We start from the raw sequence: 23946 nt of genomic DNA on the forward strand, positions 1-23946 counted from the left end.
AGGGGTATTAAGGAATATGGAACCAATGAGGATAAATGTAGTTATGGTACAGATCAGCCATCATCTAAATGAATGGTGGAACAGGCTCAAGGGGCTGAATGACCTACTTCTGTTCCTATGGTCTTGACTTCCTATTTACAATGACACAGGAGGTCAGCTAGTATAGAATAATAAATGGTTGGGACTGCAATACAAAAAATTCAATACACCCGAGGGTAAACCCAAACACACAACCATCGACAGATTGCATACACCGTGGCTATCAATCCCGATCAGCTTTACATAACAATTTTAATTGCTTATATTGAGGCTTAACATAAGATTGGATTTTCATAAGCCAGATGACTGAGAAAAATCTGTAGCAATTAAAGGTCAGATAAAATGTCCAGGATTGTTGTACTGTATAGAGTTGTAACAAAATATTGAAGAATGAACAAAGCCTCAAGATTTGACTTTCTAATGTCTGGACACAAAGTTTATAAAATGTATTTTTTTCTCCCTCTTTAGGTCACTAGTAGTGGTCCATTTTTGGGCACCATGGGCTCCACAGTGTTCACAAATGAATGAAGTCATGACTGAATTGACCAAAGAATACCCACATGTTATATTTGTAAAGGTAATTTTCCTGATTAATCTGCCAAGTTGTCTGCAATGTTTTTACCAAAACTGATGGCTATAGTAAGTGATTAACATATAAAGGGATTAAAAGATGTAAAAATAAAATTTGTTAGCTCTTTCTACTATAGAATACTATAGGAAAATGGAGACTTTTGATATGAAACATTTATCTCTCCAGATTATATAGAGTGTAAAGAAAACAAATGCTTAAACAATGAAGCCTTTAGAACTCTTAATGTAGTATGCTTCTTTTTTCTTTCTTTTCTTTGATATGTTCTATGTGAACCATAGCCTAAAGAGGCCAGAATGGTATGTTTCCTCCCTAGTACTAGGGTGATGGACATCAAGGATCTTTGGGAAGGTTGGATGGGCAACCAGTGGTTGTAGTCCTTTTCAAAAAGAATAACATTGGTAGGATTGAGGAAGGGGCACGTGCTAGGAATTTGAAGAGTTACTAAGAAAGTTGAAACAGAAAGATGTTGAGTCTACTGTTCTCAGAAATAATACCTGTGTCATGAACTAAATCTGTCAGTCAGAATAAGATTAGACAATTGAGCACGTGGCTGGAAGAGTGGTGTAGGATTTGAAGTTAGTGGGACATTGGGTCCATTTTTGGAACAGGAGTTCCAAAGGAATGTATAGAAGGAATGGACTCTACCTGAACTGGCTCCTGTATCCCAGCATCAAGAATGGACAGCTGTGGTTGTGACTTCATAGAAGTGGGATGGAGAGACTTAAATGATATGGGAAAGTGGTTAAGAATAACACATTGCAAACACAAAGCAGTCTAAAACAATAAACTCGGGAGAGTGGGTGTAGGGAAACAATGCTTTGGGCAGATAGAACCAAGGTTAATGAGAAGGATAGTGAAGAAAAGAATAAAAAAGGAAAAAGTTACTGAGCAGTGTGAATGGGTTAGAGTTGGAATGTTTATATGCGAATGTGCAAAACATTAAATAATAAAGTCAGGGAACTAATAATAATCAACTTTATTGTTATTGTTAGTGCACAAGTGCAGTACAACAAAATGTAGGCTTGCGGCTCCCGAGAGTGTACATTTAGATTAAGACATTTAAACATTCAACATTCATTTGGCTTGTAATACATTAACATAAACATTATAAAGTGTATTGGCAGATGTGCAGGCTTTAGAGTTTATTTGTGGAGTTCAGTAGGATGACAGCCCTGGGAAAGAAGCTGTTCCTAAATCTGGTCGTTCGGGTGCGAATGCATCTGTAGCGTCTCCCAGATGGCAGGGGGGCGAACAGACTGTGGCTGGGGTGGGTAGGGTCTTTGATGATGGTCAGTGACCTCCTTAAACAGCGTTTCTGATAGATGTTCTCTATGGTCGGTAGCCGGGTGCCGGTAATGCGTTGGGCAGTTTTGACTACCCGCTGCAGGGCTTTCCGGTCATAGGAGCTACAGCTGCCATACCATACTGTGATACAGTTCGTCAGGATGCTCTCTATTGTGCAGCGGTAAAAGTTAGAGAGGATCAGGCGTGACAGGTTACATCCCTTCAGCCTCCTTAGGAAGTATAGGCGCTGCTGGGCCTTCTTCACCAGAGAGGAGGTATTGAGGGACCAGGAGAGTGGCACTAATTAGAATGGAGGGATATAATGATGTAGCCTTGACTGAAACAATGCCTTAGCTGGGGCAAGAATGGGATTTTATTTCTGGGCTATAAATTTTCAGGAGATAGAAAAAGATAAAAGGGAGGAGAAGGTGCCTTGATAATTAAGGTTCTGATCACAACAAATAGAAAGGAAAGTTTTATGGATGTGGTAGAATCTGTAGGGGTTCAGTTGATAAATAATAAGGGATGTTACCATGTTGAGAGTACACAGTAGACCACAGAATAATGAGAAGAACATTAAGTCTAGGATTTGTTGGGAATTTAGAGAAATTTGCAGTAGTAATAGCTATGGTCCTTTTCCTGCGATATCACATGGCCACATTTAAATCCTCCTTTCCAAAGTTCTCTCTCACTATATCTAACTATAAAACCCTGTTGGGTCTGCTTGTCTGATCTTACCATATCCATGTCAGATTCAGATGGGGTTGTGATGGAATTCTGAGCGTGCTTCATCATTGCTTTCTTTGCCTCCTTGGTTGTGTAGGAGTGCTGTCCTCAGCAGATGTATCCCTCGGCATCGGGACACCGACACGCCTCTGTTATGCACAGTGAATTTAGCTACATCCTGTTTAGTAATAAGTGCAGCAGGTGCAGCCTTAAGATCATTTACCAGCTTCACCAAATTTGTTTCCACCAATGTAGCCAGCTGCTTGTACTTCTTGCAAATAAATTCCTTGTAAGGTTCTGAACACAACCATAGAAAGGAAAGTTTATAGCCCAGAAATAAATTCCCATTCCAATTCCTTTGGACGCCTTGCTTCCTTAGGATCACCTGAAATGTGTCTATCCCACAGTTGTACAGAGGTACCTACATGCCTGATCCTTGGAAGGGCTCGTAGCCATATCCTGCTTGTAGAACTCTATTTAATTCAATGGAAATGGTATCACTGTCTTTCATACTGCCGTCTGGGAGCCTAGTGGTCATGGGGCTGGACCAGTAACACAGAGATTGTGAGTTCAAATCCCACAACAGCAAATTGTGAAATTAAATTCAATAAATCTGGCAACCTGTGGGCTAACATCAGATTGTAAAAACCTAACTGGTTCACCGACGTCCTTCAGTGAAGTGAATCGGCCACCCCGTCCGGTGTGGCCTACACTTGACACCAGTCTTCTTTGTGGTTGCTTTTAATGCCCTTAGGGATGTGCAATAAATATTACCTTGCCAGTGTCAGCCACATCCCAAGAACAAAACAAATAAAAAATCAATCCCTTGCTCAAGCAAGTATTTTTCTCTCTGCCAAAGCCTCACACTGCCTGAAGGGCCAGCAGAGCATGACATGCATAACTACAAATGACTATTGAGGCAGACACTTACAAAATTTAAAAGGGAATTGGATAAAAATTTGAAAAGGGTAAATGTAAAAGGATACACGAAAAGGCATGCGAAGGCAATTAGAACAGATAGTGCCGGTTGAAGAGCTATCACGGGCATGTGGGTTGCATGGCCAACTGTGCTTCTGTGAAATTTAGTATTGCCCATCCCGTGGAGTTGTAATTAATGTTCCAGATACAATTTTGTATATCCATATTTCACATACTCAAGAGGTTAGGCAGAAGAGAGAGTTGTTCCTGAAATCTTTCTATTCTCCATTTGAGGTTTTTCCCTGACAAATATAACGGCCCAGAAATTCGGGTCGCCACGGGTGAGTACGCACGGGGTACTCGCCCGTAGGCCCGATGGAAGTGCCGGTTTCCTGCATGCACTGCGCATGCGCGGGAAACCAGCACTTCCGTTCCTCTGAACGAAGAGGTTCAGAGGTCGAACGTGTGCGTGGGGGAGGCTGCGCGTGCGCATCAAACTTAGTTTTTTTTTACAGGCTTCTCCGGGAATGTAAGCCTGCAGAAGTTAGAAATATAAAAAGCAGGCGTAAGGCCTGCTTTTTACAAGGTAAGTGGTGAATTAATTAAAATTAAAACATTTTTTCCACAGGTTTATTATTTTTAAATACTTTAAAGCAAGGTAAGTTTATTTTTAGCCCTGTTAGAATATAAAATAATTTTTTCAAAAATTTAAATTATTGTTTAAAATAGTTATTTCATGTAATTTATAGATTAAAAAAATGTGATAGTTTAAAAAAAAAATTATTTGAAGATTTAGTGCTATTTTGGGGCCGTAGTATTTATAAGTCTTGACAGCACTTCCTGTCAGACTTATGAATGGAGCATTCCCTGCTCCGATTGGCTGCCCATGGCCCACGTGATCCCAGGGGACGCATCGAACTAACTGTGCCCCTGGGATACACAAGCACTGCGTGCCGGCAGCTGGACCAGGCCCCGGATCGGAATTCCACGGGGGCCTACAGCTCAACGGCCGGCACGCAAGGTAAGTGCAGGTCGGGGGCTTGCACCCGCGGGAAGCCCCCGACCCAAATTTCTGGGCCATGATAATATAATTAGAGTGTAGTACTTTAATTAGATAATATTGAAACTTGATACTTACATTATTAATCAGGCTAATACTGTCTCAGTTGTCACAAGTATCTTATCGGCCTTTACAGCTGCTGGTTTTTTTAAATGCAAAGAAAATGACATAAAACAAAATAATTTTAAATCTCAGATTTTGTGACTACATTTTTAATTTTCTGAAATTATGTATATTTAGTAAATCAATCAAGTATTGATTACTTGATTAGATCAAGACACAAAACAGTGCTTAAATCTGCAAATAAACTCATACATTTATCTAAATGTTAGCAGATAAGTGATCTGTGCGTCTAAAAGTTTTGAGACTTTCAAGAAAAAAAGCATATGCTATGAATAACTACGAGTGAGTTAAAGCAGTTAGGCAAATCCGATTTGGATGACTCAACTTGATTTCTCCCAATTCCTCCTGGCCAGTTTCCCATCCTCCACCCTCCATAAACTCTTAACTAGTTACAAAATGCTTCATAATGCCTTAACTGCTTAGTGTGCAGATTTGTTTATAACTCTCATAGTGAGTCTAACAGTAAAGGTTAGCAGGTTCAAAAATGTTGGTAAAAATAAATATTTGCTTATTTGAAAGAATTGCAGTTTCATGTAACACATTACCATGCTAGTATTTCAGGCAGAGAGGAGAATCAACCATATCTGTATAATTGATCAGGCAGTTCATCTTTAAAATGTTGAGCTCACTGGCTAAACTAAAATTTACTATGCATTACTACGCTGCATGTTACTGAATAAAACAGCCTGTGTTTCCATTATAGTGTATGGCCCCTTTGGAATTTGTCAGGAGAGCAAAATATATTGCTAAAGGCAGAAAACAAGTCTGCCACTTCGAGTATTCAAGAATTTATACGTCTTCAAGTGTTGTACCCGAGTGACAATTAACAGAATTGAAAGTGTTTTTCACCCAAATTTCCATTAATGGCCTGAAGGCACTTCTTGAAACCTTCTGGCCTGTTCCAACATCACATGAAACTTATCTAAATCTTGGAGATTCTGGGAGTTTTGTGACCAACACCTAAATTCAGCTTGAATAAATATTTTGTTTTGAAGTTTGTTTTTCGATATTGTAATTTCTTTTGTCTGGAAAAATATTTAGCTTTTGCAGATACAATATTGCCATTGATACATAAAGCACATAAGTTCAAATTTGAAATAAACAAAGTTTTAGTTATGGAATTTCTTTTTATAGCTTGAAGCTGAATCTGTTCCAGAAGTATCTGAAAAATATGAGATTTGCTCTGTGCCTACTTTCTTGTTTTTTAAGGTAAGATTTACTGTGCTATGGAATCTAAAATGTCAGACCCTTTTGAAGAAGCAAAACACTAGTTGGATTGTGTCTATATTTAGGTTGCCAAGGAGACCAGATTCTATGCCGCCTGAATTTTACAGTGACAAGAACCTTGACAAGGCTCAAAGCGCCCGCATAAATAATTTATTGTGATATCTGTCTTTTGAAAATGTTCTTGAAATCCAGTTTTAGGACTTAACCCTTACAGTGGAGAAATATTTTTGTGCTATCTGTAAATTGTTAGATTACAATTGGAAAATGATTTTTGTAAGAGTGCTATGAATTGAGAAATATTTATCCTAAACATTTCTGTAATTTTATAGCATTCGTTTTAGAAATCTGCAGGATTTACTGATGTGACCGTATTTTGTTTTGTATGTTTTTGAAATGGGAAACATATACCAGAATTTAAAGGGTTGTGAATTGATTACTTTGTGCTAGTTGCTAGCAGAATGATTTCTGCATATTGTAGGATTCATAAATGCTTGGAGTAAAAAAAATATAGGGGCAGTAATTCCTCCCCAAACGCGTGAGTACGGAAGGGGTACTCACGCGTCTGGCCGGAGGAAATGACGGTTTTCAGCATGCACAGCGCATGCGCTGAAAACCGGCATTTCCTCTCCTCTAACCCAAGAGGTGAAGAGGCTAGCGCGTGCGCTGTAGGGGGCAGCGCGTGCGTCTTGGATTTCCCCTGTTTTGGGGGATTTGCGCATGTGTAAAGGCCTCCGGTCTTTACGCTTGTAAAAAGCACACGTAAGTATTTATTTTTACAGGTAAGTGGTGTTTTAGTGTAATTTAGAATTTTTTTTTCCACAGGTTTATTATTTTAAAGAATCTACAATAAGGTAAGTTTAGTTTTAGACCCTTTTTATTTAAAATTTATTTTTTACAAAAAAAACATTATTGTTTAAATTATTTTTTTAAACTTATTTATACTTAATTTAATGATTGGGATGTTTTTTAAATTTTTATTTAAAGTTTAAATAGTGTTTAGGGCCCCCGTAGTTTTCATGAGTTTGACAGCTATTACTCTCAAACTCATGAATGAACCTTCCCCTCGCCTGATTGGTTGTACAGTGCTCACCTGATCCCAGCCGGCACATCGCACTAACTACGCCGCTGGATCAGGTAAGCACTGCGCGCTGACATCTGAACCGGGCCAGGGACAGGAAATGCAAGCAGGCCCGGGCTTCAGATGTCAGCGCGCCGGGTGAGTGCAGATCGGGGGCTTGCACGCGCGGCAAGCCCCCGATCCTAATTTCAGGGCCATAGATTTCATCGTATGTTTTCTATATCTATTGACATTCTGCAAGATCTTTCCAGTTGATTAAAAGGATAATTCTAAAATGTTCATATTTCCCGTTTTCTCTTCCACAGTCAGTCGTGACTGCTTGATCTGATCTAAGCTGAATAGTTACAGCTTTGTCATTAATGGAGAACTCATTTAAAAGGGATCCTCTTTCTCCTCTTTCCCATTTCTGCATGGCTAGCTTTTTTTTGTCTGGCATCTAAAGATATTATGGGAAGTGGGTGGGAGGCGGGGGGGGGTGGGAGTGGAGACATTACACATGAACATACAAAAATGATGGACAGCAAAAGACCTGTTGGTCCATTGAGCCAGTCCCACACAGTCATGGTGCAATTGAGCATCATGATCCCCCATGCTCCCCACGTGCCAGCAGCCATGTAATTTCAGCTTACAGTACCGATTTAATTTGGAGTTCTGATACTACCAGACTTTAACCAAGTTTTCAAGTCTTTAGAAAATTAAATAGAATTTATATTTGATGATGAGCCTACAGTTGATGCCTTAAAAAGTTTTTTCTCTTTTCAGGTGTTGATGGATGTACTGTAAATTTCCATCTTTTTTGTTTTAGTACATAATTTTAATATTAAAAGCAGAACTAGATTGTAACACTTACGTTTTTATTAGTATTCTACATTTCCATATTGTATTGCATTAGCAATCCATTTAAAATGGTGACCAGAGTCTTTAATATACTGATGACCAAGATAACTGTCACGGCTGTGCTAACTTTAATATACGCTTGAAATAGTTTCTCTTGTGTGAAGTATATTTCTAACTGTTCATCTTTCCGTGTCAATGATATTGCCTTACTGCATTTGTGGTGTTGGTTTTATCAAAATGCATATGTTTGCTTCAGAACTGTCAGAAGATTGACCAAATAGATGGTGCCCATGCTCCTGATTTAACTAAAAAAGTTCAGCAGCACGGTGAGACTGCCAAACAAGACCTGAGTGATCAATTGAGAAAACTTCTAAATTCAGCACCTTGCATGGTATTTATGAAGGGAACTCCTCAAGAACCTCGGTGTGGTAAGGATCATTCTGTTTTAAAAATGTAGCTGAGGGGTATTATTACTTTTTCCTACTTCCTTCTAATGCCATGGATACCTTTTTACTCATGCTAAAAGGATTAAAAACTGACCACCTACATATTGGATACACTACATCTGAAATTGTTAAATTTTAATTAAAATAAATCCTTTGCATATGTGCATAATCATGATTGGTTTACTGATTTCTTATAGGCAGCAGTGATTGATATAATACTTCTAAGTATAATTTGAGAGTCGAAAGCAATCATCATTGGATATATTCAGAAGTAGAATTTATAATCAAAAAAGTAGTGTAGACTAATTTGTAGGAGGATTTCAAAATTAGTTTTAAAGCTGTAGTATCATTCCATTTTAATCATTCAAAATAGCATTTCATTATTGTATACATAAAATTAAATGTAAAGCATTCTACTAAAATTTGCTTTGATAATTCACATTGGCTGCATTTGTTCGCTAATCTAGAATACATTATCCAGTTTTGTGCATGGTCTAATGAGATGGGTTTTTTCTTTTGAAGTTACCATTGTTCTTGCAGAGTTTATTGTTTTAAAATGCTGAATTTTTACACACAGTTTGGAAAAACAAATAATGCTGACAGTGTTTTAACTCCTTATTTCTAATTCAATTTGTCAACAAAATAGTGTATATTTATTCATATTTTGCCAGTGGCTGTAACCTTTATAAACGAACTTGAGGTATTTGAACAAAACATGAACTTGTATGAACTAACAGTTTAAATTCCATTCTGCGGCCAGCTGCCAAGACAGCATAAGAAGCAGATTATTGGTCCATCCTGGTGCTTGAAGTGAAGTTTAGCATCTGGAATGTTGCTTGCTTAGAGTGGTTTAAAAAAAATGAAATGTTGCCAGCAGAATAACCATTAGCATTAATGCCTCTAGGAGTTCTCTCACAAAATCCCTAATGGAAAAGTAGGCAAAACGAATATTTTACTGCAGGCTGTACATGGCAGACAAATTTTCACCTATCGGAAAATACACAACTCATCACCATGCTAAACTGTGAACGTAAACATGCCCTATCAGGATAAACTGAGATTTATAAGAGGTGATATGGCAAGTCTTGAGCACAAGTTAAACCCAAAGACAGAGCAAAATGTGCTTCCTGGGACCATAATGTTTTGTTGCAAGCTGTTCCATACCAAGTTATGGTTTAACATGGGTCAACTATATTTAGTTGATGAGGGTCGCAGTTTTGCTGCTGTACAGCTTAGACTAGTTGAAGATTCCAAGCATGTTTCATTTCACCCTCTAATTCAAAATGTTAATTTAATTCTGCTAAAATGATGAGGCTAAGTCTTTTCACTTTGGTTGCCAAAGAGTCAGTAATAAAACAATTCCTAACTATCTTAATCGAGTTAGCAAAAGTTTTTAGTGTAGCTCAAAGTTGGATAGTTTCAGGAAAGAAAGTGAGATAAATGAAATTACATCACAATCAGCATTATTTTTTGTGTTTATGTGTAGAGTGCCATCTTTCCTGTAGAAAAAATACTTTTTTCAGTTATAACGACAAATGTCTTCATTCCCTGAAACATGATGCAAGCAATCTTCCTCTCCTATATGATAGACATGTAAATTGTCAGCATTTTAAGTGTGATGCATTTCAACCCATGTGCCAGCTTGTTAGTGATTCACAAGAAAAATCTGTTTCTTTCAATGGAGCTGATGGTTTCTCAGGGTCATAGATGTTTAGTTATTTATTTAAATGTTTTTTCTGAAAGAAGTAACTATATATCAAGATATACTAATATACCACTTTTAAACATACTCATTTTCCTGAAAGAAATATTCTGAAATATGCTTAGCTATTCTCTTGTATGAAGGTTTATTTTCTTCAGTCACTGTTTTGATGTAAATACATGGTACAAATGCATTAACTAGCTTTACTTGGAGCATTCCTGTTACTACACTTGCGGAGAGTTGTGATAAATTTCACGTAATTTAAATTTTGGCATAGATTCTCATATTTGGGTTTTTACTACAGTATACTATTGTGACATGAACCTTTATGTGTGTGAGTGTGCAACACCCAGTGAAGTTCTGTAACATTGACAACTGTTTTCAACTTGTTTACATGAGTGTGATAGAGGTACCTTTGTTACCATGTAGTGACCAGGGAGAGAGCTTGCTGTGTTCATATTAGAGTGATCAAAATCCACCAGTAACTGTAAGGAGTGACAGTCGTCAATCAGAGTATAATAGATTGCAAACCCCAGAACTGAGAGAATAAAACACAGTGCCTGTTCCTGCAGATCATGTCATGTCCCTTATTTTTGTTTAATGTTTGCAGTGTGTAATAGTAATTGTTTCCAGTATAAGAACATGGCCCTTTTTGACAGTTAAAAGAGCAATATAAGTTAGAAATTGCTGTTGGCAGTAATAGTGGACAAACAGTAAGTATATTTATATACTATCCACTATTGCTGTGGAAGTTTTAAATTGGTTAACATCAGTTAAATTAAAATACAGAAAAATGTCAAGAAACCAGGCAAAAATGTTTACTTTTAAATTATCTTTCCATCTGAGATCTTTTCCCCTTTTTGAGTCTACTCAATATTTAAACAAGGTTTTCTATTTTCCTTGTTCTCATTATTTTTAATTGTGTGGTACTTAATTTTTTTTTCTCTATTAAAAATTGACATGCCCTGAAAATGAGCGAGCCTTCCAGCATACTCCTTCCGTAACTCCAGCAGGTGTTAAGTGTGGAGGGCAACATGCCCATGAGGTAAGGCTTACCAGCCTCCTGAAGGACCCAAGTGGGGGTCCAGGGAAGTGTCCTGGACCCTCAAATAAAAGATACATTTAAAAAATATATTTTATTGGTCCCCTTTATAAGTGAGATGCAAGAGCCGAGCCCATTCTAATTAGATGCCCGCCTTGATCCCACATTATCTCGCTGGATCAGCACTAGTGAACGCGATCATGATCCCAAGTAACTTCGGGTCAGCTGTCTTTATGCATGACAACGCTGCAAATGTTAATGCTGGAGAAATGGGCCTGAAAAGTTTTCTTGTGACTGCATCCATCCTTATCTATTATCCTGTTTTATTTGGCAGGCTTCAGCAGACGAATTGTGGAAATCCTCAATGAACATAGTATTCGTTTTTGCACCTTTGATATTCTTTCTGATGAAGATGTGCGTCAGGGACTAAAAATTTACTCTAACTGGCCTACATATCCTCAACTGTACGTGAATGGAGAACTGGTGGGAGGGCTTGATATTGTAAAGGTTGGTACTGTAGTATTTAGGTGCTATTGGAGAATATATATACACTTTTGCAGCTTTTTACTGAAACCAAGGCAGAATGGCTGGTGAAAGAATTATGGGTAGGATAAAGTGTAGCAATATAGGTAAAAGATAATTAGCCCAAGAATGGAGTGTGTGCTTTTGCACATGGCCTTTCTGAAGCCCTTAACTTAGGATAAAACTCTTGAGCAAACCACACAGGAAGCATAAGTATAACATTTTAAATAGTTTACTTTACCAGCTGTGCAGGAAGGTATTTTATGAAAGATAGTTGATCACTGTCTAAAAAGATGATCATAATTTTAGACAATGGAACAGGATCTGATAAGGATGCCGCCCCCTATGGTTGTGCATGTTCAGCAATCTGTCCGATGGCCTAAGTGTCATAAGATACCCAATGAAGTTCAACTCAATGACCTAAGAGTCACAGCTAAAACTTGATGACCTAAGTGAACTATAAAAGTCACAAATGTGACCATATATGACCAATGAAATTACCATAAAAAGGGGAAAAAGCCGAGCGTGTCCCAAGTGTGAGTATGCAGTCAACTGCTTAATTACGGCGTGTATTCGAATAGGTCTGATTACACTCTTCTTAACTGTTTATTAATGTACTGTCTAAGTTCGCATGGACTTTTGAATAATAAAGCAATATGTTGAACTGATATCTCATAAGTTAATTAGAACCAGAAATTAACAGGTACAATGCATTTTTTGTTTTTGATACATCAATATTAATCCCCTAACTCTCTCTTAGGAGTTAGCTGAGACTGGAGAACTGGACAAAACTTGTCCAAAGGAAATGGGACTGGAACATAGGTAAAAAAATGTTTGTTACTGCAATAGATTTGATGTACCTTATATAGCAAGGAATACAATGAGCACAGATAATGTGATCTTTGAACCTGATTAGATTAAAATATTTAGCCCTGACTTTGATGCAAAGCTTTCATAGCTACATTCTGCAGCAACAATTGGTGTTTTGCTTCTTTGTATTTGTAGGTTGAAAAACCTGATTAATAAATCAAGAGTGGTTCTGTTTATGAAAGGCAACAAAGCGGTAAGTACTTTTTACTTTATTAATGAACAGCAGAGATTCATATAGTGATTTGTATCATACTTAAATATTTTGTATAAACATGTGTACTCTCTGAACTGAAAGTTATTTAGAAATAGATGTCAGTGCTGGCATATGTTGAAACAGTTGACCTATGTAAACCATGCCAGAAGAAAATTACTTTTAAACACACGTATAATCTAGCCAGTGGGTCAAGCACTCCTCAATGCTGCTGTGTAACTTGCCAACATGAATTTATCAAAAGGAACTGACATGAATCTTGTCATCCATGTGGAAATTACTTATGAAATAATACTGGGCGGCCTGCTGGTGGCGCTGTCCAGGGAGAGTATAAATACTTGGGCATGGGCCCAGCTTGCTCAGGACATTCTTTAACAGGAACTAGTGAAGGACACAACTAGATCTCCATGTTGAAAAACAGTCGATTAAAGCCTTGTTTAATACTCAGACCAAGTGCCTAGTAGTTTTCTTACGTCAGGAACCTTGAATCAACGCTTCTTGATTTGTTCTTTTCCTTTTAGGGAGATTTTTTGGTCCCCAATATCCCTTGATGTGTTTTTTTCCTGACACGATCTGAATGCAGATTGAGTCCATTTATGTGCGCCTGACAATGCGAGGCTGTACCTTCGCTGGGGGAGAAATGCAGCTGTTGCTTCAATTCTGAGAGATGTGCAACAGCAGCCAGAAGGCTTCGAACACAGGCTACACCGGATACCTTTTTTTTGGGGGAGTGGTGTGGGGAGAATCTGCTACTTACCTTTTTAGGCCACCATTGCCTTGCTGCCTACACTTCTAAGATCCCCTCCAATCTGAAGGGGACCAGCAACATGGCCTGCCACCAGCTTCTTTGGGCGCCCAACAAGCATTTCAGGAGGAAATTTTAAAAAGCATAACCCTAATCACACTTGTAAATATGGTTTATAATTTTGTTCTTAGTTGGCAAAATGTGGATTCAGTCGTACCATAGTGGGAATACTGAATGAAACTGGGTATGTATCAGCATTTGGACTGTAAAAACATATTTTGCAGTAATTATTATTTTATTTTTTTTAAATTGGAGCTTAACACTGTACTTTTTTAATATAGTGTTGAGTATGAAACGTTCGACATATTGGAAGACGAAGAAGTGAGTTCTGTTTAAATTCCATGCTATTGTGTATAACTGAAAATTAGTGCAGATTTTTGTATTCTTTCGCAGTTCTGTGCAGAACTGCATCACAGTTTACCGCACAAGGCATCTAAATGTCAATTTTAGCTGAGCCCCCCCCCCCCCCCCACTGGTACATGAAGCAAGGCGGTCCCATTTAGTGATGTAAAGCAACAGTTTCATTACAACACTGTGAAATGCTCAGGATTGTACATAAAGATTCCCTGCTTGTTTACTAATTATCATTCCAAATCATTATTGTTAGGATGCTGTGTGGCCTATAAGCTGAATCTCATTACAAACAATGAGTGGGTTGCAGCATTCCATCTCGAAATGAATCGAAAACTCCTATGTCAGGTTTTACCAATAGGAAAACCCACTTCCAATATTTACTTGCAGTGCCTATTACATTTTTAGGTGGTGCTGTGATTGGCATTTACAGTGTTAAATGTCTGTCACAGTAATGTTGGGTGCAAAGCCCATCATGTGTACTGTGTTTTGGCCAAGAGTCAGCTTGCAGTTTTTCTGCAAAGCCACTGGGTGTCAGCAAAGAAATGTGATAGTCATTATCATCAATGTGTGGCAGAAAGGGAATGAATTCATGCTATAAATCACACTGAAATCTAAATGTGTATTACTATAATGAGTCCTCAATTTGACTATAATTATAATATATATCTAGCTACCTATCAATCAGCTTAGCAAAAAATCAACATCTCTCACAGTCATCATATTTATTACATATTGCCTGGCTATAATCCTGATCAAGTCGATACATTTTCTAAGGACAGGTGGGTAGATTAGGTGTGGCCACCATAGATTGAAGTTCTGTGCCTCTTCCCCCAGAAGTTTTGGCCATGATTTCCCTTCGCTGTAAAATCTTGGAGGTTCCCCCCCACCCCCCCCATGAGAGATGTATAGCTTGGGCTCCTCGGTATGTATTTTTTCTCCTGTCAGAGGCCCCTGCAGAATGTGAAGTGGATGTCTTTGATCTGTCCCCTCCACCTTTCCCCTCCTAGTTCCAATTATTCCCCTCTCTGTAACCCTGTTTGACCTGAATACTGCAGTTGATCTTGACTCCCTTTGTGTAACATCACAGTTCATTGAGTATTAAATTAAATTAAATTAAAATATCCAGTACAGTCAATACAGGTACAGACCAAAACATTACATTGGTGTATATACTAGTTAGGAGGAAGTGGGGTGTTTCAGGGTGCTGAATTTCTTTGTAACATGTATACCGAGGATCCTGTGTGAGGGACGTGCCATCGATTTTAGAGTAGTTTGTAACTGGAGAATTACTTAAATGATTTGAATTATGCTGGGGAGTTAGGTGGTTGGTTTGGTTATGTATTGCAGAATATCATCAGCATACAGGCATATTTTATGTTCAGTCCCTTCCATCTGTACTCTGTCGATGCCTGGTTTTGATCAGATGTGGGTCATCTATGGCCAGGGCAAAAATTAGGGGCTATCTGCACCTGGTCCCACGAAGGAGTGACAATGCTGGGTAGCTGAAGCCACTGATGCAAACTGTTGGGTGGGATGTGGCTAGATGATTTTAATGCATTTCCCGAATATGTTGCCAAAGGCTGTTCTTTTGCATGCCGTGAGAAGGAACTTTCAGTCCACCTGTTTGGATGCTTTTTCAACATCCCAGGGCAGACGTATTGGTTCTGTTACAGTGCTGCACCATATTGGCCCGGATTTTGTAGTCAGTGGTGAACGAACGGCACCAACATTTCATTACGCTTACACTTGCCCACAGACTTTCTGTGGGATTTTGCACTGGAACTTGTGGTGATTAGAAATCCAGGGGATCTGGGACCTGTGTGAACAGGGAAAGCAACTGTATCTCCTTAACTAATCAGATTGAAGAATTCTTAATGAGGCATGCAGAGTCTGTACCAGGAAGTATAAATTAGAATAGTTAGTTCAATGCCAAATCATGTACAGAAAGGGAAATAAAGAGAGGGAAAGAAAGATAGGATTAAAAGAGACAGAAAAACAAAGTTTAAAAAAAAAACAATTTTTTTGAAATCTCCAACAATAATTAAGATCTGAAGGAATGAGACTCCACACTTGTAAAAGTTAATTTTCAGTGCCAAGAGGTTGTTTGGCAGTAATTAAGACTTATCACGCTGTTAAAAAATGTACTTGTACTGGAATGGACAAGTCCTAATTTTTTCTGGCATTTTTAATGGGTATTTACCATGTAAGTACCACAACTTCACACCCTTCCATGTGTTTCAATGTCAAGTCGCTCGGCAAGATACCGGTATAGCAAAGCCTCTAAGAGCAGGGCAACTCGGACAGCAACATCCTGATTTCCGCGTTTAACTGCGCATGTGTGGTTGCAAGAAGTTGCTGTCCGATTTACTCTTTAATAACGGTGAGTGCTGTTAGCCTCACTGTTGTTTTTATTGCAAAATCTGGGCCAATGAATAGTCACTAGTGTTATCCCTCCAGAAGCCTGTTGAAATAAATAATCAATAGTATTCCTTCTGGTGACAATTGACTTTAAAACAAATTTAGGTAACTCACGGGAGCACTACAAGAAATCAGTTCATTTAGTGCAGTCGCACATTCTCCATTCCAGTTAATACCCAGATTGTCCCAAAAGAATCCCCATGACCTTTAGTAAGCTAAATATTACCAGCTAGTACATCAAATTTCTTTCAGCAGCAGGATTTCAGAAATAAAGATGTGTAGTACAAGCTCCCAGCTTTATTGCAGTATAAGAGAGATTTTGTCAGGGCATAAAAATTTAGCCTCCTAATTGTTACAGGCTTCAAACGGATGTAGAAACTGCCTCGAGCCTGAGTAAAAAATCTCTTGGAAAATAACATGAGCAGGAAATCATTCATAAAGTGAAAAGCTATGTAAAACCTAGCTGAGAGTCACATTTCCAGTGTATCTATCCTAGGGTTGCCAACTCTGGTTTGACATATTCCTGGAGATTTGGTCATGACATTTGCCCACTGTTTGCAAATGTTACTGCATTTACCTTAGTTGGGTGTCTCTAGTATGACCAAGCTCTGGATATAATATTTGACACTTTGCTTTATAGTGAGATGAATAACCTAATTTATAAATCAAAGAAAGAACACAAAAGAATAGAAATTTTTAGAATAAGTAATGTTTAAATAAAAACTGATGTTTCAACCATAATGAGAAACACCAAGTAAATTCTACTGATTCAACAAAAACATAATCGCTAGAAGTAACTTCTAACGCAAGTTTTCGTACAATTTTACGACTTTTTGCAATAAACAGCAAGTTATAAAAATAATAAATAAAACCAAACCTAATTCAATACACTGACTCCCACACCCCACTGCTGAAGCCCAACTTCAGGAAGGTGAGGTTCAGGCCTCGGAGAAGCACAAAAGCTGCCTAACTCCCATAATAAAACCACATTGTACAACCGCGCACACCATAGGCTGACATGAACTCTCTCTCCCTGCCCCAGTTTGTGTTTCTGTCTCTCTCCCTCTCTCTCTCTCTCGCGCTCTCTCTCTCTCTCTCCCACCTCCCACTCCCTGCCTCAGTTGCTCTCTCAGGACTCATGGAGTTTCCAGGTAATTTTTGTTGGCCCCAATGCCATCATCCTCACAACCGGCAATGAAGCGGTGTGTTCCAAGTAGCAGAGACACCAGCAGGGCTCAGCCAACGCAGATTGGCTGCAAGTCACAATAGCCAGAGTACTGCACATGAGCGAACCGCCCATACAAGGACCATTTCTCCCGAGTCGCCAGCAGCAGCACACATAAGACATAGGAGCAGGAGTAGGTCATTTGACCCCTCGAGCCTGCTCCACCATTCAATAAGGTCATGGCTGATCTGATCTTGTCCTCAACTCCACTTCCCTGCCTGCTCGGCATAACCCTTCATTCCCTTACCATTCAAAAATCTGTCTATCTCCACCTTAAATATATTCAATGACCCAGCCTCCACAGCTCTCTGGGGAAGAGAATTCCAAAGATCCACGACCCTCTGAGAGAAAAAAATTCCTCCTCATCTCAGTTTTAAATGGTTGACCCCTTATTCTGAAACTATGCCCCCTAGTTCTAGATTCTCCCACGAGGGGAAACATCCCCTCTGCATCTACCCTGTCAAGCTCCTTCAGAATCTTATATGTTTCAATAAGATCCCCTCTCATTCTTCTAAACTCCAAACTCCAATGAGTATAGGCCCAACCTGCTCAACCTTTCTTCATAAGACAACCCCTTCATCGCAGGAGACCAATCGCCCATTCTGGTAGACTGATGCCAAAATCGGGAGGGTTGGGAACACTAATCTATCCATGTGCTATCTTCACTATAGATTAATAGGCCCAATAGCGTTTAATTGTCAAAAAAGCAACACTGTAAAATACTTTAAGCTGGTTATTGGTAAAAATGATCAATAGAATGAGCCCACAATATGAACTCGTGGCTTGGGAAACTGTTCTTCCATCTCCTGCCCTTAGGCTGCAATAGAACTTTAGGCTTTGAAGCAAATAATATAAAGATTAGGGGGGAGGCAAAGCAAATAATATAAAGATTAGGGGGGGAGAAATTCAGTTGGCTGCGCCACCCGTTAGCACCTTAAGAGGGCGCTAAGTGGGTCGCAAGCCACTGGCCACGCCTCCCGCTAAATTCAGCGGGACGCTAGTGGCGCTAGCCGTTAGCGCTGCGCCGCTACCGATGATGTCATCGGTGTGCGCAGCGCCCCGCTGACGCCCCGGCCGCGACATTTGGAAGCGCCCCCTGATTTACCGCCGGACACTGTGCAACCGGTTCAGGTGGGCCTACCTGCGGCGGTGGAGGCGCAAATTAAAGGAGAGGTGCGGGGCGGCCCTTTTTGTTGTTGGCCGCCTGCCAGCACCTCTCTGCGCTCCCGTCCCCGGCCTCCTGAACCCCCCCACCCCCCGGCGGAGTGCTGGCTGCGTTCCAAGAGCCCGGCACTTCTCCTCGGTGCCGGGCTCTTATGCCGGCACTCGCGATCCTTGGGGGCCCAGCTGGGCCCCAGATCGCGCTGCACAAGGCCCCTCCCCTTTAAGTAGGGGAGGAAGGCCTGCAGTACCGCAGCGGGACGCTGCGGCACGTTGTGCCACGATACTTAGTTGCAGCGCCCCAAGAGGGATGCGGGGTGCCTCCAGTAGCGCCGCGCTTCCCTTTGGGGCGCTACCACTGAATTTCCGGCCAGCGACCGCGAATGCTTCCGGGGTGCTACTTTTAAGCGCCCTGGCGAGGCTGGCGCCCCAAACGGGGCTATAGTCAATTTCTCCCCCTAGATGTTTCTAGAGAGACAGGATTGAGGAATATGCTGAGAAGTATTTATTTGCCACTTTTTATATTTCCATAGCTGCTTGTTTCTGTGCATAATCCTTCAGATTGCAGGTCTTGTAATGTATCCTGTGACAAAGTTTGCATTTCACGATTGTGAAGTACTCCGTCAAACAGCCGAGCTGAAAAATAAGGGAAACTCCATCACAAGTTTTAACGGTTGATCATGCAACTGCTAAATTATGAAGCAAAGTGCTAAGCTATTGGACTGCTATTGAATATTTGGTTGTAACTTTAAATAATTCACCCATGCCTGGTTTTTCCACATATTCCACAGGTAAGGCATGGATTAAAAACGTTTTCCAACTGGCCGACGTACCCACAACTATATGTGAAGGGTGAACTTATTGGTGGGCTCGATATTGTGAAGGTAACTCAATATAATTGTTAAAGGTAAACTGGTAAGGGCTGTCCAGAATTGTCTCTTGCTTTAATGTTTCTGAGAAGAGTATTATGAACCTTTTTCCTCCAAGTGAGAAAGGAAGAACTTACATTTATATAGACAGAAATTAGTTATCAAATGTCACAGACTTAGCTTGCCCTTTATTCAGGTCCTTTGTGGTTTAGTTGATCTGTTGGCAAAATATATATTTTTTCTTACCCATAATGTAGGATATCATTAATCTGAGGTATGAAGTTCCACCGTATTGAGTTCCTGAGGGGGTAAATTTGAATTGGGACACTGTGGAATTAGCTGGGATGTAGGCTGGCATCTTTGCAGTTTAGGAAGAATGAGAGGAAAGTTCAAGAAAGCATTAGACATATTAGCACAGATAAAATAGAGAAATTAAAGAATTTGGAAGCTAGTGATTGTTTAAACTTAAGCTTTATAGAGAGTTAAGAGCTATTGGTGGGGGGGGGGGGGAATTCTTCATCACTCAAAAGGATCACTTTAGCAATGGAGTTGTGGGAATTCAATTTGAAGTCAAAGAAGATACTGAAGCCAAGAATGTTGAGAGGGATGAAGGACTTAAAGCAGAGCCATCAAGTGTATGACGTCGTAGTCGTGGGTTAGACTGCAAGAGACGTGAAGAAACTGTCTCCTGAGTAACCGAAAGAAACAACATTATTATTGTTCCATTGACGGGCATGGATAAGGTTAGGCTGTAATGTTTCAACGATTGCACTACAAGAGGACTCTAGGTTGTGACTGCTGAAGGATGTTGAGTGGAAAGATCAGCAAAAGAGTGATAGGGTGGGATGATGAGCAGAGGAGATTGCTAATGAGAAGGAAGAGCAGTGGGAAAGAGAACACCACAAGAGACTCCTGAGTTAATGGAAACAGAGTCAAAGACTGGACCAACCACATTGCAGAGTAGTTTGAGAGGAAAGTAGTCAACCATGAGCATAGCTTTATTAGTAGACTATATAATGGTAACTTGTGCAGAAGTATGCAGTGCCTCACTCTGTCAAAGGCTCATAAATGCAGAGATCCAGAGGTGCTTTAAGCATATTGTATAGTGTAAGGAATGACCTGCTGTAATACTTCTAAGTGATATAAAGAGAATTTTAATACAGTTTTGTACCCTTGTTATAATGGATTTTCAGTGGTTTGAACAGGTTGCTCAATTTTCTTACAGTAGAGTTAAAATTTTATGTACAAGTTAAAAGTGTGCTTGGCTAGGGAATGGGCAGAACAGTAAGTTGGAACATTGCCCCAAAGAAGAGGTTATAACTATTTGGAGATTGGACTTTAAGACAAAGAACCAAAATAGCATACAATAGAGTGGCTCACTATTGTGATTAAATGTTTATGTAAGACCTTGTACTCCAGCTAACACAAAGCTTCTACACAAATACTAGTATCACGCTGTATTGTTTGAGGTTCTATTCCATATGAAATGGAATTACTGGAACTAGTTTCAAGATATTTTTCACCAAATATTAATATTGTACCCCAAGTGGTGAAATTACTATCCGTACAATGGAGATGATTTCCAAACTTATGTTCGTGTGTTTAGCAATCCAGGATCCAATTTTTCCTGGATCCTATGTATGGCCACTGGAGGATGTGCACAATGCAAGGTGCATTCCTATTGGTATTTCCATGCAATAGAGACGGGCAGCATACTGAAGAAGAAAAATTGTGAGTGGAGCTCAGAAACCACGAGTCTCCACTTGAGTGCTGTTTTCCCAGCACATTTACATCAATATTAAAGTGCTTTTGATGGATATAATAGTTGGTGTGCGCTCTGTTTAAGGCAAAGCAACAGATATGTACAACTTTTTTTTACAGGAATTGAAAAAAAGTGGAGAGCTTCTTTCAGTCTTAAAAGGAGAAACTGCCAGTTAGAATTTTACGAACAAGAACAACTGCCATCATCTTATATTTGTCTACTTTAAAAATTGTTCATTGACAATAATGTGGTCTAAAGCAAGGTAACACAATGGTGGATGTAAATCATCTTTGGTGTTTTAATGCTTCTCTAATAATTCATGAGTGACATTGTAGCATGAAGGGAGCAAAATGCAAATAGACTAGAACAATGATAAAATGTAATACATCTTTTATTGCAATAATAAAACATTACTGTTGTATATGGTGTGACTTTTTATTGCATAGTGTTTGTATGGAATTCTCACTTTTTAAGGAGGATGCTGTGACATTGGCCCCCATTATCACTCCTGCACCTTTCTGTAATTTGCTTGCAAATTCCTCCTCTTCCTCCGTCCCACTATTTGGTGGCCTATATAAACCCAGCAGGATAACAGCTTATATTGTTCCTTATTTCTAACCAAGTAGATTCTGTCTTTGAAATTACCACAGAAAAACTAGTTTACTAAATTTAATCCTCTGTGAACCTGAGATGGTATTAGACCTTCATCTGGGGGACTATCTGGACAACTGTGATTATAGCAGGTTTCAGTTGATTAGCCAAATTACTGCAGCATATAATTTAATGCTAGTTCCAATTCTCAAGAGGGCTAAAATTGCTAGAATGAGAGGGAGGATTTGAAGAAAGTTGATTGGGGGATGCTAATAGATAAGGATAACTTCAGTACAGATGAAAAGTGGAGTGCTTTTAAACCGTTCTTATGGACAGGAAACCATGTACGGTCCTTGGATTAAAAGGAAGCTACATGGTAAAATGAAACCTAATGGCTTAAAGGTGGTGTTTGTAGACAAAATAACCTTAAGTGTATTTTATTTTTAACCAAGAAAATTATTTGAGTAAAGGGATAGATTTCAGATGAATAACAAAATCTACTTTTAGAATTGGGGGAAAAGAGAAATGGAAAAGATGATTGTGGGTGTGGTAGTGATAGTAAGCTTTTTTTTTTAGTTGTGTTAGAAGTCCGAGAGTGATCAAGGATTAAAAAGGGCATTGAGAGACTGCAAAGTAGAATTGGGAGAAATCCCAAAATATAGCTGAGGTTTTAAATGGTTAATTTGCATCTGTTTGCACTACCAATGGTGACGCAGCTATCATTGAAGTTTGGGATTGTTCCCAGGAACTGGAGAGAGGCCCATATGATGCTTATATTTAAGAAGGCTAGTGAGTTAACATTATACTTTGGCATAATTTAGTTGCTAGAAGCAATTAAAGATGCGCTTTATGATCGTTTGTGTAGAGCAGAGGTTATTAGGGATTCCCAGCATGAGCGTTTGGAAACAGAAGTCATGTGTTGTGAAATAACAGGAAATGCTGGAAACACTCAGCAGGTCAGGCAGCATCTGTGGAGAGAGAAACAGTTAACGTTTCAGGTCGATGAACTTTCATCAGAACTGAAAGATGGCAGAGATGAATAGCTTTTAAGGAAATACAGAGCTAGAGAAGAAAGGGGGCAGGGAAAGAACAAAATATCTTTTGGAATGGATTGTGAAGGGCAGTCTGAAATGAGGCATTGTATATGAAACCTCAGATATTAAACAACAAATCCCAATCTAAGTTTCTGTGATAGGGTAGAAGGCAGGAGTGGTGGAAGGCAGGAGTGATTAAATGACAAAAGGGATGATGATGCAAGGCATTCTATAGTTTGTTTCACTTTTATTTTCATTTTAATCAACCTATTCATCCATTTTGGAGAATGTATACTTCGCTATTTATTTTTCTTAAGTATGTGCTTAGATGCTCTGCATTTTTAAGTATTCAATTTTCCCTCAGCTGTGATAATTTTAGTGCTTTGCTCACTTCTTTTGAAGTTTGCCTTTTTAAAATCATATATTTTCATTTTGATTCTTAATGCCAGATAATCTTTAAAAATAAGTCATATTGTTGCAGGTCCCTAGCAACTATTAGATTTTGTATGCTATCCTGATGATTTATAAGCATCAGATCTAGAGGTCTTTGCCATACTGAGTCACAACTGATCTCGTACAGTACCACATTTTCCACTTCTGATTCTGTTGCATCATTTAACAAATTATTTTGGGTTGTTAAGTCGCCCACTGTTGCAACATTGTCTTTTTGTATTTCATTTTGCCAATGGTTTCCTTTCCACTCCTTTACTGAAGACTATGGGCTAGATTTTCAGTTGCTTGCGCCAGCAGTTAGCGCCTTAAGAGAAGTGATTTTCGGGCGCTATTCGTGTAGCGCCCGGGCGCAGCGCAGTTTGCGCCCCGCCCCAAATTAAGTTGCCCGTTAGCGCCGGCGCAAAGTTTAGCGGCCGCTCGGATGCGCGCGCAGAAAATGACGTCACATCCTCGTGCAACGCCCTTTGGCCGCCCCGAATCCAAACTTCAGTCGGACCGCCCCATTCTGCGGCTGGCGTCCAGAGCGTTTGTAAAATGGAACGCAACACACCCTGGGGAGCGCAAATTAAAGGGCACTCCTCCTGCACTATAAACGGC

At 39.5% G+C, this 23946-nt stretch overlaps 1 protein-coding gene across 1 annotated transcript in view; it reads left to right on the plus strand.

The window, feature by feature from the left end:
- glrx3 (glutaredoxin 3) overlaps nucleotides 1-21692 on the plus strand; it is a 35343-nt gene extending 13651 nt beyond the window's left edge. Inside the window, exons 2-11 of the mRNA XM_085994699.1 lie at nucleotides 508-616; nucleotides 5877-5951; nucleotides 8141-8312; nucleotides 11409-11581; nucleotides 12357-12418; nucleotides 12602-12659; nucleotides 13614-13666; nucleotides 13764-13803; nucleotides 19432-19524; nucleotides 21391-21692. Coding sequence (XP_085850825.1) covers nucleotides 508-616; nucleotides 5877-5951; nucleotides 8141-8312; nucleotides 11409-11581; nucleotides 12357-12418; nucleotides 12602-12659; nucleotides 13614-13666; nucleotides 13764-13803; nucleotides 19432-19524; nucleotides 21391-21447 — 892 coding nt within the window. The 3' untranslated portion in view covers nucleotides 21448-21692. The remainder of the gene's footprint in view (nucleotides 1-507; nucleotides 617-5876; nucleotides 5952-8140; nucleotides 8313-11408; nucleotides 11582-12356; nucleotides 12419-12601; nucleotides 12660-13613; nucleotides 13667-13763; nucleotides 13804-19431; nucleotides 19525-21390) is intronic.
- Nucleotides 21693-23946: the final 2254 nt, after the last annotated feature.

This window comes from Somniosus microcephalus, chromosome 8, assembly GCF_052327205.1.
Source record: "Somniosus microcephalus isolate GS21.2 chromosome 8, FLI_Smic_1.0, whole genome shotgun sequence".
In the NCBI taxonomy this organism is placed as follows: domain Eukaryota; kingdom Metazoa; phylum Chordata; class Chondrichthyes; order Squaliformes; family Somniosidae; genus Somniosus; species Somniosus microcephalus.